The sequence below is a fragment of the Miscanthus floridulus genome, chromosome 5 (genome assembly GCF_019320115.1).
Source record: "Miscanthus floridulus cultivar M001 chromosome 5, ASM1932011v1, whole genome shotgun sequence".
NCBI classification, from domain to species: Eukaryota; Viridiplantae; Streptophyta; class Magnoliopsida; order Poales; family Poaceae; genus Miscanthus; species Miscanthus floridulus.
Window position 1 is genome coordinate 30303466 of NC_089584.1, and position 14914 is coordinate 30318379.

The 14914-nt window shown below is 44.7% G+C and overlaps 2 protein-coding genes across 3 annotated transcripts; one reads left to right on the forward strand and one right to left on the reverse strand.

Moving 5' to 3' along the window:
* The first annotated feature begins 1331 nt into the window (after positions 1–1331).
* Positions 1332–5515, forward strand: LOC136449755 (uncharacterized). Of its 2 annotated transcripts, none has more exons than XM_066449922.1 (5): positions 1332–1643; positions 3069–3506; positions 3762–3796; positions 3906–4840; positions 5117–5515. In XM_066449922.1, the coding sequence occupies exons 2-4, from the start codon at positions 3164–3166 to the stop codon at positions 4788–4790; spliced, it is 1263 nt and encodes a 420-aa protein (XP_066306019.1). In that variant the 5' UTR covers positions 1332–1643; positions 3069–3163; the 3' UTR covers positions 4791–4840; positions 5117–5515. The 2 variants fall into 2 exon arrangements, with proteins under 2 accessions (XP_066306019.1, XP_066306018.1); XM_066449921.1 differs by having other exon boundaries at positions 1333–1643; positions 3065–3506.
* Positions 5116–13082, reverse strand: LOC136449754 (NAC domain-containing protein 74-like). Its single transcript, XM_066449920.1, has 5 exons — positions 12739–13082; positions 11093–11391; positions 10438–10715; positions 9766–10146; positions 5116–7387 (listed from the first exon to the last, which is right to left on the reverse strand). Exons 2-5 carry the CDS (start codon positions 11256–11258, stop codon positions 6662–6664), a joined length of 1551 nt encoding a protein of 516 aa, XP_066306017.1. The 5' UTR covers positions 11259–11391; positions 12739–13082; the 3' UTR covers positions 5116–6661.
* Between the last annotated feature and the right edge of the window lie 1832 nt (positions 13083–14914).

The following is a 14914-nucleotide window of genomic DNA, read 5'->3' on the forward strand; positions in this document are numbered from 1 at the left end:
CTACAAGAGTGACTCGACTACTCTAGAAGCTACAGAAGAAAAGGATTGCACAAAGTAAAGAACAAGTGTAGTAGGGAATAAACCACAAGGGAGACAAGATGGCATAATATTTTCCTCCCAAAATTCAGTTGCTTGCCAACATCTTACTCTCCATCGAGGCAAGTCCAAGGATTATTGCTCCTCCGCAAGCTCAACAAGCCCTCAAGCTTGGCTCCAACATGAGCTCTTGCCTATGAGTCGGTCGATCAACTAGGCACTCCACAAGCCTCGGTTCCACTAGAGTTTCTCTTCGCGATCGCCTGCAGGGATGAGCACAAGAGCCCTTTACAATCGATGTCCAAAGCTCCTCACAATCTCCAATTGAGTGCTTCAAGGAAATTCCGACTACTCCAAACCGTTTGCGTGGCGGCAACCACCAAGAGCAACAAGAAATTAGCAGTCTCAATTAGTCACTACTGCTACTAGATGCAAACTCTTAATGCAAATACACTAGATCCTCTACAATCTCATCTAAATGCAATCTCAACTAAGCAAATGTGAATGGAGGCTTAACTTGAGCTCAAATGTATGTGGATATCAGCCAAGGGGTCCAAGAGAGGTGAAATGCCCGAGCTCACCGCCTATTTATTAGCCCCCACGTAAAACTAGTTGTTACCAACTTAATCAACTTTCTGCCTACGCATCCGATAGCTCCAATGAGCATTGAAGTATCCCAACAGTCAAATTCCAAAGACTCAAAGAATACTTGTTGAACTATAGATCACTCTGGTGACATCTCCGCTAAACCACCGGAGAGTTCCGGTGAAAAGCCCACTCTACTTCCATTCTCCGGTGCACACACTATAGATCCATTGGGTTCTAACGTTCTGAACCACACATGATGGATGACTGTAGCGATGGATGACTGTAGCGATACTCTGATGCCCGACTCTCCGACCGCGGACAACCGTCTCCGTGAGGTTTCTGATAGGTCCCTCGAATTAACGTGTATGAACTATCCCAAACTGTTTGCTAGTGATGAGTATATATCCTCTAGTTGATCATTATAAAAATTTTACTAATATTTTTTATGTATCTAATTAAATTTAAAAAGTTAATCGTACAGACACGTTTATTTTGGTATGGAGGAAGTAGACGAACCACGGTAGCCACTAGCCAAAGAAACCTCCGCAGAACGCCGCTAGAGAGGTGGACACCGTGTGCTCACGAGTCAATGCAGGTGGGCCCGGGTCCGGGACACGCAAGCTGGGGCGCTGGGCACGTGGCCCAGCGGCAGCGGAAGGAAGCGTCTCGAGGCGCGGTCTCGTGTCCACTCAAGTGGTGGCCGGAGCAGTTTCGTTTCCGCTCGCAGGCAGGCGCAGCGCCAAGCGGCGACCGAGAGTCGGAGACCCATTCCCATCCGCACCGGGTTTTATACCCGCACTGCCGCACAGCCATACTGCCGTTCTCTCCCCTTCCTTCCTCTCCGTCGCTTCCATTCCCTTCCTCTCAATCTCAATCTCACCCCCGCCGACCGAGCCCCAACCCTAGCGGAATACGCACCTGCTTGCGGCGGCGGCGGGGAGCGGTCTTAGGCGTCGGGCGTCGCGGCGGCCCAGCGGTGTCAGATCCGGGCCCCGCGCCGTTAGGTCGCGTGATTCGAGGTAATTACCGCGAACTTAAGGGGGGCGCTGCGTTAGTTGGGGGGGGGGGGGGGGGGGGGGGGGGGGGGGTCGAAATGGGGAATTTCGGTGCCGTCCGGGCTGGTAGCTCCCGATGAATTGTGGGTTTTGATCAGTGCTAACTTCTCATCTGTTATCCTAGTGATCTGTACTCTTTGCATATGATTCAAGTGTGATATATTATTGGTTTCACCTGATATTTTGTGTTAGTTCCTGCCACAATTTCATCAGTTAGATTTAGCATCGGTTCTTTGGTGATTTATATCAGTTAAATATCGACACTTTTGGTTACTAATCGACGGAAAAAATTCGCATGGAGAATAATTGTGGCTTGAAAGCAATATATACTCGTGACCTGTCCGAATTGCAAATCGTATTGTATTCTGGCTCTGGGTGCAGAATTGTCTTTATTTTGCTTTAATCGGATACCGGACAATAAAATATTATACTTGTTCCATCCTGCCATGGTTTTGCACAGTGCTTATTCGGCAGTAAGGATAGATGCGAGATGCTATTTTGTTGTGTGGGGCGAAGGATGTGGCCTTTGAGTGTACTTTAGTTTTGGAATGTCTTGACGCTGGTCTACCTAACAGCTGCTTTCTTCCTCCACACATTTTCACCCAACTGTAGTTAGCCAGCTTTCCTAACGTTGTGCCTTCAGTTATAAACAAGCATCTATTTTTAATTCCTTTTAGCTTTGCTTTATAGATGTCGATGTTCCCACCTGCAAGTATTTAGGGATGTATGAGGGAATGCAATTGTACTAAAAGCATGCTACTAGTGTTCTTCCATTTGCTAGAAAAATTGCTTTCTCCATACACTTCTGCTTACCCAAATAAATTCAAATACAGCAGGAACAAGAAGCATTTTGTTTTTTTATCCTAGTTTGGGCTTATGACCCCTATCTGATCATTTATGTCTTATTGTTGGACTCATTAGTTTACGTTTCTCCTTTTGTGGCTTTGTCACATTCCACTGCCTCTCTCCAGTCCCTTCAGTAGCCCAACCCCTGCTGTATGCTGCCCAATTCATTGTGGATTGCATTTCTAGTGCTCACTCCATTCCAAATTATAAGACATTTTGGCTTTTCTAGATACATAGCTTTCACTATGCACTTAGACATACACTATGTCTAGATAAGCTGCAAGGTTGTCATGTGCATTTTTATTTAACAAAGCTTAATAATTCCAATCATACCGGTTCTTTTGATGATCTTGCTATGGATGCCCCTTAGCTTCCCCTTCGGGGTTGCTTTCTTCTTTCTATGTGGTACCCCTAGCTCCCTCTGTAGGCTTAGAGTGCCCCAGTCTATAGTACATAGTATCGTCTTTAACTTTATATTAAGTCTTTGCCCATTTCTTTATTGAAAACGACCTTATTATTGTTATTGTATCCCTGTACAGCTAGGCAGTGTCGGGTTGTTACATTTGTATCACATGAATGAACTCAGAGCATCTCAGTGTTAAAACTGTGAGCATATTAATTCCCCTTCTTTAAGCAATATGGGAGCTAATTGCTGCATTGCTGCAAAGGAGAGGACACAGCCATGCATCACTCCAATAGAAGTATCAGCATACAGGAATGTGAGGCACTCGCCATCATGGAGCTTTCGATGGGACAATCGCACACATATAGAAGACATAATGGATATCCCTACTCTGTTCTCCAACCATAGTAGTGGAAGCATTCGGCCTGATACAAAGAGTGGTTCCATTGCCCCAACCGAAGGATTTTCTAATGGAAATAGCCGTGGAACTAGCCCTTCCAATGTGTTTCACGGAGCAAAGTGGCACAAATCTGATAAAAAATTGGAAGCACCTAAGGTCACAAAGGCTGATCCTCGAGGTAATAAACAATTCGCTGCTATGGCCTATGCTTTCATTAAGCAAGCTTTTATACTCCCTCCACAAATTATAAGATGTTTTGGCTTTTCTAGATACATAGCTTTTTCTATGCACTTAGATATACACTATGTCTAGATACATCATAAAAGCAATGTATCTAAAAAATCCAAAATGTCCTATAATTTGGAACAAAGGGAGTATTATTGTAATCTCTCAACCTGATGAACTTTGTTTACTGATTTCTACTTATTTTCAGCTGACCGCTCCACAGCAAGTAACTCTTCCCCTGAGGTATGCATCATTAAGCTACCTACCAAGAAGTTATTACCTTCTAGGTTCCATGCAATTGCAGTACCACTGCATCTGTTGTCTGACACCTTTTTTTTAATATGTTGTGCAGGCAAAGCTTTCCAGGAAATCACTGGACATGTCAAGTGTTGCTTTAGTATCCAGAGCAGATCCATCATCCTCCAGGGGGCATTCTCAACCTACAGATTCAGATTCGACGAAGAAAGCACGGCGGTCACCAGGGTATCAATTATACAGACAGGTTTCGGACAGTAAAATTCCATCTCTCAGATCTCTCAATGAGATAAGCTCTCCTGAAGGAAGGCCTTCCTCTTCCATGCTATCAGTCTGCAGCAATGACTTATCAGCAGCAGGATCCTATGGTGAGTCATCTGATGGTTGGTCAATGCGCACATTTTCTGAAATGGTTGCAACATCCCAAAGGGAGAGGTGGTCACTTGATAGTGAGCTCTTGGGATCCATTTCTAGTAAAATGACAAGATCAAGTGCTTCGAATTCTACTTCACTTCCCCCTGACCAAGAGGTGTGCAAGCTGTGTTTGAAGCTGTTAAAGGAGAGATCGACATGGAATGCTCAGGAGCTGGCTGTTGCTGCTGTTTTGTTGTGTGGACATGTGTACCATGCTGACTGTCTGGACAGCATAACTACAGAAGCTGACAAATATGACCCTCCATGCCCTGTATGCACCCATGGTGAGAAATGTACAGTGAAGCTATTTGGGAAGCTGGAATCAAAGATTAAGAACAAGATACCAAAAAATGTGGCAGTTGATATGAATCCAGATGGGAACAGTAATAAGCACCAGAAGAAAGGTAGCAGAGAGCCCAGGTTAGGTACAAGTTCAAGCATGAAGGTCCCGTTTAGTCGTCCATTTTTGCGGAGACATTTCTCCATTGGATCTCGACCACCTCGGTCAGTCTCAGAAACTGATTCGACAAGAAAGAAGGGATTCTGGGCAAGACACTGGAGAGAGTAGAATAGCTTCCAGTTGTCATTAGGTGGGCTGGTCTCCATTATTATGTTTTGGTAAGTTCAATTTTATATAGCAGGTTACTAGTTCTATTCCTTCTCCGGGGATGAATTCAAATTAGCGTCGAATTTGGAATTTCTCACGTCATCTCTGAACAGTTTAAAGTGGACAGCCTGTTCGCTTGTTGGTTTCAGCCAGGGCGTATTAGCCAGCCAACAGTGTTTTCCTCTCACAACAAACCAGCACGAGCCGGGCTTATCAGCCCAGAAACCAACCAGCGAACAGGCTGATTCAATTAATAACATTATTAATTGAATGTGTTCTTTTCACAGGAAGGATCTTTAAGAGGAGGTGAACTCCCCAGCATGCAAGCTAATGGAGTAAAGACTGGCACAAGGGCTGCCGAGCAACCCACATATTTGGAAGTTTCTCCCAGCCATCATATTCGGATACTGGCGCAGAGCGCATGGTAGCGCAGGTTCCAGTAATCCAGGATAGTAGAATAACAAGGTTTCTTATACCAAGCGAGACAGGGTTTGTCGGGCCCTGGTTTCAGCTTAGTAATAGTAGCAATCTAACAGAAACGGTGTGGCCTTCCTGGATAGGCCCAATGCAAATGCTGGGTTGCTAGATTATGTAACCAGCATGCTAGATTATTTATTGTACTCGCAGTTTTTTTTTAATGATTGACTAAGGTACTTATTGTTGGATGGAATGCCGAATGCATTCAAGTTGAAGGCTTCAGTGGTAGAATTTTTCGATGAGATTGGCTGAACTGAGTATCCGTTTGTTCGCACACACCCCCAGCTGACAGTGACGTAAAATTGCTAGTAAATTTGAGCTCCACTTCTGCCTGTTTGCAGAAGATTTGCTCTGGAATTCGTACAAATTTAGCTTACCTACTTTGCGCTGCAAGCGAAGTTGAGACAACAAAATCGTTATCGAAGTCTCATCGCAGGTAAGATATCCTGCTAGCGTAGTGTCCTGAAGTCACATGGTAACCAATCTAGCGTAACTTGTTTCCTCCATTTCACCAAAATTGTAGCTCTTCCATGCAACTATGCAAGCAGGCAGCAGCAATTAGGTTATGCCAACCAGAAAAAACGGCACATGAAACAAACGATACATCATAGGAAATTCATTTAGCGTAACTTGTTTCCTCCATTTCACCAAAATTGTAGCTCTTGCATGCAACTATGCAAGCAGGCAGCAGCAATTAGCTTATGCCAACCAGAAATAGGGCACATGAAACAAACGATACATCATAGGAAATTCTGAAACCGAAAGTACTTAACAAACTCTTAGACAGCAGAATTCATATGGATTATTGGAGTACAATTCTGTAGTCAAGCGAGAGACCATCTTCACTTCTTCAAACAGAAGCTATTATAAAAGAGAATGCAAACAATGCAGTGGTCTCAATGCAAACATGCAGTGGTCTCTAGTGTAATTATGTAGTCATCCACTATCATTTATAAACATAGTTCAGATTTACAAATCTAAGGATAACAGTAACAGCCAAAGGTACATCTTTTTTGTTCATACGCCCCCACCATTTTTTCCTTTTTCTTGTCTTTTTTGATAGGCACCCGTTGGTAGCAACTAGACGATCAAAAAGAGAAAACTTAATATGTACAGCACCACAAAAAAACATGTGGAGATAACTGGGAATCAGTGGTCGCACAAATGTATCTCCAGAAGGCCAGTAACCCCAGTGAGAAAAGCTGAGGAACTCGATTACTATTCCAGTCCAATGCAAGTAAGTAAAGCTGACGAACTACTCCAAGGATGAAGCCGGGAAGATGCTACGCTGAAGCCAATGCTGCCGATGACCACTAGAGCTACAACTAAGCATGCTGATGTTTGATGATTCAAATTTATAGGTTGGCACCAGAGCGGTGATAATGCAGCACTGCAACAGCAGCAACTCCAACCACAAAAAAGGCAACAAATATGTATGCCTTGAATCCAGCTGATGAACATCTTTTGAAGCCCTTGAGATAACCTTGATTGTTGTGGCCTTCAGGATTGGCTGCATCAGACTGCTTGGCAGAAATGACATTTTTTGTATTTTTCTTCTGGTGCTCAACATCAGTCCTGAGATCAAGACGACAACCACTGTTATCTGTAAACTTCATAGTCTGGTTGATAGATTCGGAATTACTTGTAACCATCCTCTTAATTCCAACCTGCATTTTAAAATTGACAGCTGCTAGCGAATTGTTAGCAGGAGATGTGGTTGCTCTGCGCCTTCGTATTGTAATTCCATTGTCAATATTTCCATTTGACATATTTGTCTTGTTATTTTCCTGGTCTAACTGCAATTCAGCGTTCGCAGTTCCATTCTCAAAGTTGTTTGGAAGAGCATACGAATCTGTTCCCATCATATATGCTTGGTTGGTAGGAAAAGCAATAGCTTCCTGGCCAGCTTGTTCCAAGAATATACTGTCATTGAACTGGTCAGTACCAGGATACAACATACTGTAAAGATCCTCTGGAAGATCATCAATGAATAGGTAGTCTGTGGCATCTGTTCCATCCTGGATAGGGCTAGCATGGCCTGGTCCAATATTCGGAGCCACAGAACCAGGATTCTGCAAATTCTGCAAGGAAAACAAATGCAAAGGGTGTTGGACCAGTACAAACAAGTACGCAATTTCTGAAAGCAGTGAATAAAAACTCCCAGCCAAAATACAATAAAGCATGTACAATACAACAACAGAGAAAGAATTGACAATTTGCAGAAAGAGTTTTCCATGGTCCAAAGAGAAAAGTACTTGATTATCAGGGACAAGGGAACTGAATGTGTAGTTATAGGTTCAGTTTACCCAATGAAGAAATATCCAGAAATCCCAAAGATCAAACAAACTTAAAATAATTTGGCTGCTTTATATTTTGAATTATCAACATGAAACTTTTGCAGAGATTCATTATTTTTATTTTTACTTTAGAGCTTTCCAAGGAAAATAAAAACATTATGCTAACCTAAGGGCTTGTTGGACAGAGCTCCTGACGCAGATTCTATCCAGGAGAAGCTCTGCCAAACCCAAACAGTAATTTACAGAGAAGTGATTCCATGCTGATTCCGCAAAGTGATTCTCTGAAATGAACCAAGAGCCTAGGAGCTGAAAAAAGTAGCTTTTCCTAATTCACTTCTCTCACAACAACAACATAGCCTTTCAGTCCCAAACAAGTTGGGGTAGGCTAATTCACTTCTCTCACAGAATCACCTTTTACCTATAGTTTATCTTAGAGAATCCACTTTCAGCCACAAAATTACTTCTCTCAGAGAATCAAGGGCAGAAGAAGATGTACCAAACATGCCCTAAGATAGAAGCTCTACCAAATAGGGCATCAACTATATAAAAAAAAAATCCAAATTTTTGGGTGCCCCACGACATACTAGATATTGGTGTCACTACACTTTCAGTAGTCGATCAGTGTGGTTATAAGCTTGCAATGAGCCAACTAGTAGTTTAGTACCAAGACAAAGTAGGGCCTGGTGTAACTCAGGTGAGATTTAGAAAAAAAATGTTACATAGAAGTGCAGATTTTTTTTTTTATTTTTATGGAAGTGGTGTAATTGGTATCCACATGTTGGCAGACTTCTTCAGTATTCCCATGGCAGAAGTGCTTTGATGCAAACCTTATTGAGCGCCGGCCATCTACTACTTCTCAGCACATACAAACAAGGAGAACTGAAGAACTGCCTGCTAATAACATGGTGGAATTGTGGGAGTGCCACTCCTTCCACTGGGGCTCCAACGGACAAGTGCACCTCAGTTAGGAAACACATGCCCATGTTCCATGAGGTTGCAGGTTTGCTTCTGCTAGGGGACACATCGAAGTTTTGGGTGCCTCTAGAATTATGGATGTGTGCTTGGGAGGCCCGTTTTCTTCTGCATGCACACCAGGCTTGTGTTTAATCTTAAAAGAAAAATTTAATCTAGAATAAGTATGTTAGATATAGAATTAAAAATGTCAGCTTGTAACTTAATCCAGCAACCTGTTGTCCGTGCATTATCACTTTGCTCACAGGGGAACTAAATCCCCCTAAGGCCTTGTTTGGATGCGCACGTATTCATCTCAATCCACATGTGTTGAAGTGGATTGGAGTGGAATTAAACTAAATTCCATTCCATTCCACTCCAACACATGTGAATTGAGGTGGATACACATGCATCCAAACAAGGCCTAACTATTTAAAGTTGCACCAGTGGTACCCATACTTTTCTCGCTGTAACATCTTGGTACCTAAAGTATTAAAATGCAGGTCTAGGTCCCTAAACATACTGAGTGTGAAACTCAAGGTCCAAGCCTCTCTAATCAACATGTAATCATACAGTAAAGCACAGAAATGGCAATAGCTGAGAGTGGGGAAGTATCCGAGGTTGCCTCATTGTCAATTGCAGGATATCTTGTCAGCAGTGGAGGGGAGGAGAATAGAGATGGCTATGTTGGCATGCCATGTAGACAGTTATGCGTTGAGTAGGGAGATTTGGCCTCGAGTGGCACACTTAGATGTTGTTTGGTTCGCAAAAATGTAACGTTATCTGTTCACAGAGGGGGAATAGAAAGAAATACTTGCGTTTGGTTAAGGTCAGGCCATAATCAAAGTAAGGTGTAATTAGACACCGGTCTATGCACCATTGATTCATCCCCTCCCTGACCGCTATCGCATTACTAGCTGCCACCGCTCAAGCACTTTTGCTTCCCCTGACTCCATGATATCGTCACCATGCCCAACCAAACAGTTCAAGTAATCACTAATCCCACTGCTAATCCCCCCGCGATCCATTTCCAAAACCATTTACGTTACCAGCGAGGGAACCAAACACATATGTTAGTAAGTTTAAGGACCCAGATTGACATTTTATTAGTTTTTTTAGGAACATGTATGAACACATTGGGAGAAGCTTATGGACTGCCAGCGTAATTTACTCAAAAAAGCCTAGAACTACTGTGAGCCTCAGAAACTTACCGATGATTCAGCATATTGTTCAGTCGGAGACACGTCAGCAGAACCAGTATCAACTACAAGGTTAAATGAAGGTGAAGGATCCAACAGTTCTTCCAGCCATGTTTCCAGTTCATTACCACCATTTGGAAATGTCGAATCAGGAGTGATAGCTGCCTGAGCAACATCATTAGATAGTTCAGCACTGCCAACTGGTGTAGTTGCATGGTTCGATTCTTCTGAACAGATGACTGAGGCAGCAGCATCTTCTGGCTTTACAGTGCTGACAACTGATGTAGCAGCAGCATCTAGTTGTTCCAGATGAGAGTTCCTGTTGCCCACCTCATTATCATTATCTAATGCCCAGTCATTTCTTTTAGTAACACGGCAGAGGACAAAGGCATCCTGCAGAAAAAGAAAAACTACATTAGCATACTGGACCTCAACCTTAGGCAACAGAATATAGGATAATCATATAACCAAGCAAGTTGACTGCAAGATGGCTTTAAGGCACATCACACAGTAAGTCAGACCTGGTGCCAGCCCATGTGGCACAGCCCATCTATGCCATCTATAGTAAGTCCTACAACATATAAATCCAAGAAGCAAGATCTAATATATACTCTTCAAGATACAATTCTCTGAAACCACTATTATATTACTCAGAAACATGTATTACAATCAACAGTGCAATACCTTCATATCAGGGCTGACTTTACATTCATTCTCGTCTATGTAGTACTCATGCATAATCCACTCAGTGCGTCTGCCAGAGGGAGGCCGGCCTTCATGAAAAACTAAAGTCTTCTTTGTTCCTAGAGTCCGCTTGTTCAGCTTTATGGCTCGGTCCTTCCCAGTTGATTTCCAGTAACCAGCAAGTGTTGCCCTGTTTGATCTAGAGCCAGTAGGGTACTTCCTGTCACGAGAGGCAAAGAAATGCCACTTGTTGTCCTTGATTGGAAGATTGCACTTTGCTGCAAATACCATCAGAACTCAGAAAATCAGGAAATATGAGGATATGAGCCATGCAATAGGAGAGAACATTTGAATTGCATTCATAAGTGGTGCAAATAGCAGAAAACTTCATCCACAGAGCTAAAGAACAGATACTAGATAAAGAGGATACATATTGACAGGAATCACTTTAATGTAAAACAAAAAAGCTGCATCAGTGATAAACTTGATTGAAAAATATTTCTTGTCTAGCTGTCTATGATTGACAAGGACTTCATAGGATTCAGCTAGATATCACATCTAGGCCAAACTCAGATAAAACTTGAGATAACCCTTTTTTTTTTTGCAAAGTTCTCCACGAACTCAACTAAAAATTATGAAAGCATGGTCAACATACCAGGTAAATCCCATGGTTCATGCTTGTATATATCCACCTCTGGTATAAGATCATATTCAATTTTCTGGCCAAGTATTTTCCTCTTCAGATAGTGAGAAATAAGTTCAGGATCTGAAGGATGGAATCCAAATCCTGGTGGTTGGTACATATCACGCAGTACTTCCATTTTACAATCGGCCTGTTCGCTGGTTGGTTTCTGTGCTGATAAGCCCGACTGGTGCTAATTTGTTGTGAGAGCAAAATACTGTTGGCTGGCTGATAATCCCTGGCTCAAACCAACAAGCGAACAGGTTGATTATCTGCATTATCCACAGAACACAAACAAAAGCACAAGCATGATCAGAACCATAACAATTCAAAAGTATGGATTCTCAAATGATTGAGGTAAACAATCATGCCTACGATAAACAATCATGCCAGCAAAGGCAGAATATACATTGAGCTCATTAACTCTTCCACTAGAAAACGCTCTTGAGGCCTTGATTCTCAAAACAAAGCAGAAATTTCTAAAGCGTTACAACCAAAAAAAACACAGGATTTTAGTTCTTCACTCTTTCCCCCTATATGGCAAAGTAAAATTTTGCTAGTGGGAAAAAATCGACCAAAGCATATAGTCAAAGAACAAAGATAGTTGCACAATAGCAGTCCCACGAGACTCAAAAGGACCAATTGCATTGTTTTCAAACATGGAAGCAATTTCAGCATATAGTGTAACAAAAACAAAAAACTGAAGATAGAGAAGAAGCCAACAATCCATTTCCAAGGGAGCCAACACATCCATTTTTATCTGTGAACAATATTTTCCATCTAACGTACTACATGTTTTCTTTATAAGACCTGATAGGGCCACCATCAACAATAAATCACTGAACTGGGAAAGGAAGCTTAAAGCCTGCTAAAAATGTGTGTTCGCACTAATCTATTACGATAGGATTTAATTATTAATTATAACAAGTACCACTGATTTGGTTGTTCTCTCTATGGAAGGGAATGACTTCATCATCTAATTATTTCAGTGAACTTCTGAATCCCACAACCACAAGTATCAATGACTCCGAGTGCTAGTGACAGCAGTTATCCAGAAACCAGAACCCAGATAAGCAGTCAACATTTTGCAAAATCGCTCAAGGAGCTCAAAATCCGCCACCAAAAATCACCAAGTTCCAAGCAGAGCTCTCCTGCTCCTTCCCACTGCCAGAATGCGACCGAAGGCAAGGAAGGATGACACTGGACACGATCACCAGAATCATCGTTTCATGTGATTTTTCAGGACCCCTGATTTTGCACCGAAGAAGAAGAAGAATCCCCAGCCTAATGACCTCGGCAGCAAACAGAGCCAAAACCCTTCAAAAAGTCACAGGAAATTCCCGTTGACGAAAAACGCGGCGACCTAGGATCGGCAGCCGAAACTTTAACCGACCAAATAAATGCCACGAACCCTAACTAAGCAGTCCCACGATCAGCAGACATCGCCCCCACCCTAAGCCAAAATCCACCACCGTGGCCGCACCCGCACACGCTGTGCAGTCGCCCCCCGAGCGCCAGGGACGCCTAGAACAGAGGAACCCCAACAAAAACACAGCACCCGACCAGGCCACCAGCATCAGACGAACAGAGAAGGAACGGCGAGGATGGGATCGGCTCACCTCTCCAGAGCCGGGTGGCCGCACGGCCGATCGCGCCCGACCGGCGCCCCGCGGAACCACCAGGACGGCGCCGCCGGGCGTGGAGGAGAGGAGGAGCCCGGAGAAGCACGGCGAAGAGCACGAGGCGGGTGTTCGTTCGGTCCAGCGAACGAGTCAAGGCTGGGAGTGGCGGCACAGGGTGGGGAGGCTCAAGGCTGGAGGCGTCTCGGGTGGGCCTGGCGGGCTGCTCCTGCTGGGGAGCCGAGGGGAGAGGAGAGGCTCAAGGCTGGAGGCGTCTCGGCTGGGAGACGATTGGGCGAGATGGACGAAGCAGCCAGGAAGCGACGGGTGCGCTGCGCCCGCCCGCGTCGCTGGGGACGCGGGGCTGGGTCGTTTGCTTAACGCGGGCGTCCTGACTCCTGGACCATCGGTCGCAGGTCGCCGAGGGAGATGGATGGATGGATCGGACGGCAGGATGTGGAAGTGAGATCGTGGCAGAGGCCGTACGGGTCGTTGGATGCGAATCGCCCGAATCCGATCGGCGATGATCGCCTCCGGTTCCAGGTACCGCTGCTGCGTCGCTGCCAGGTGGGGGAGCCGCACCGCGACTTGATTTGTCTTGTGGAGCAAGACTTCCTGTGTTCCTCCTCCCTCGGCGCTCGTGCCGCTGCCGCTAGTGTTGTCTGGCTGGACTCGGCTCACCACTCGCCAGTCAGCAGTGGGTGTGTTGAGGTGGCCTTGTCATGGTCCAACCATGCAACTAGAACTAGAACCAGTCCGTCACGTCTCATCAGAATCTCTTCACTAGTGCTAAAGTGGGATCTAGAGAATCATGGTCTTATGCCCTTATCCCAGCTCGTTCGCTGGGCTGGGGCTGGCTGGCCAGCCCCCTCCCATGAGCACTGTAGCAGCGAACCAGCCAGCAGTACCACTCTCTCACGTAAACGAACCAGCAACGATACGAACCAGCCAACCAAACAAACCTATCTATTCAGAAAAAAAAATCGAAGGCACGTCTTGATCTGCGCGCAGCCGAATTACGTGACCTTGACTACACATAATAAGCTTATAAATATACGGTCTGTTCGTTTGGCTGTGCCTTGTCGTAAATGATCGTAAATTTCCAGCTGGAACAGTATTTTTCTCTCACACAAACCAACCAGCAGTACTTCTTCACGAACCAACAACGATACGAACCAGCTAACCGAACAGGCTGATAAGTTCCAGGCCTTTATTTTTCTGGCCGATTTATATATGATGATCATCAACTTAAAGGTGCAGGTTGGACAAGGAGGGTGCGATGGCAATTTGGAAAAGTAAAAAAGCGGGACCCAATATGTCTTGACATCGAAATCTGTATCGTCGTTAGACCCAACTTGCTCTAACTCATATAAGTACGGATCATGAGTCATGAAAGACATGAGGGTAGTCCGGGAAGTAAAAAAAAGCTGGATAAAAGAAATCACTTGCTCCTGTCCAATCACTTGCTCTTATAACTGGACTTTGTACTATATAATTGGACATGAGTTAATTATTCTAACTCATACGGTCATGGGTAAGGATGAAAACGGTCGAACTCGGTCGAAAAACTCCTCAATCGTTTTCTACTTTTACATTTTAAATACGAAAGCGAAAGCGGACAAGCCGGACACGAAAACGAACATGAACTTACGGAATATCTAGAATTTCGAAAACGAACCAATTCGAGCGGAATTATGTCGAACACGGTCGGTATGCAAAAATTCAATACGAAATACCGACACACAGTGCATAGCATTAAACAAGTGCACGACCAAATACATAACAAGTTCACAACTAACAAGTGCATGATCTAGTTCAAGTGCATAGCATTAAACAAGTGCACGGCCAAATACATAACAAGTCTAGGGTTCCCAAGGGGGCGCCGGCCATCCTTAGCGTCCGTGCGGGCTCCGGGACACACGGCGCTCATCCCGCGGCGCTGGGTACGGGCGCCGAGGCGGGGAATGGACAGGCAGCGGCGGCGGCACCTGGGGGCGGTCGGGAGCACCTCGGCTCTAGGGTTGGGTGCTGGGGCGCGCGGCCATGGGCCATGCAGGCCTTGGCTTGGGCCTAGGGGCCATGCGTGCGCGCGCTGGGCCAAAGGGAAGGGACAGGCCGCGGAGCGGACCTGGCAGCTTGGGCTTTGTGCGTCGGAGCGGGCCACGAGAGGAGGTGG

What these genes read in the sequence shown, in the direction of transcription:
- LOC136449755 (XM_066449922.1), top strand. Translation starts at nt 3,164, where the DNA reads ATGGGAGCTAATTGCTGCATTGCTGCAAAGGAGAGGACACAGCCATGC. An exon ending in CACAAAGGCTGATCCTCGAG is followed by an intron (nt 3,507 to 3,761) that starts GTAATAAACAAT and finishes ACTTATTTTCAG; the next exon opens with CTGACCGCTCCACAGCAAGT. An exon ending in CAAGTAACTCTTCCCCTGAG is followed by an intron (nt 3,797 to 3,905) that starts GTATGCATCATT and finishes TATGTTGTGCAG; the next exon opens with GCAAAGCTTTCCAGGAAATC.
- LOC136449754 (XM_066449920.1), bottom strand. Translation starts at nt 11,258, where the DNA reads ATGGAAGTACTGCGTGATATGTACCAACCACCAGGATTTGGATTCCAT. An exon ending in AAGTCAGCCCTGATATGAAG is followed by an intron (nt 10,147 to 10,437) that starts GTATTGCACTGT and finishes CTTTTTCTGCAG; the next exon opens with GATGCCTTTGTCCTCTGCCG. An exon ending in AACAATATGCTGAATCATCG is followed by an intron (nt 7,388 to 9,765) that starts GTAAGTTTCTGA and finishes TTTTCCTTGCAG; the next exon opens with AATTTGCAGAATCCTGGTTC.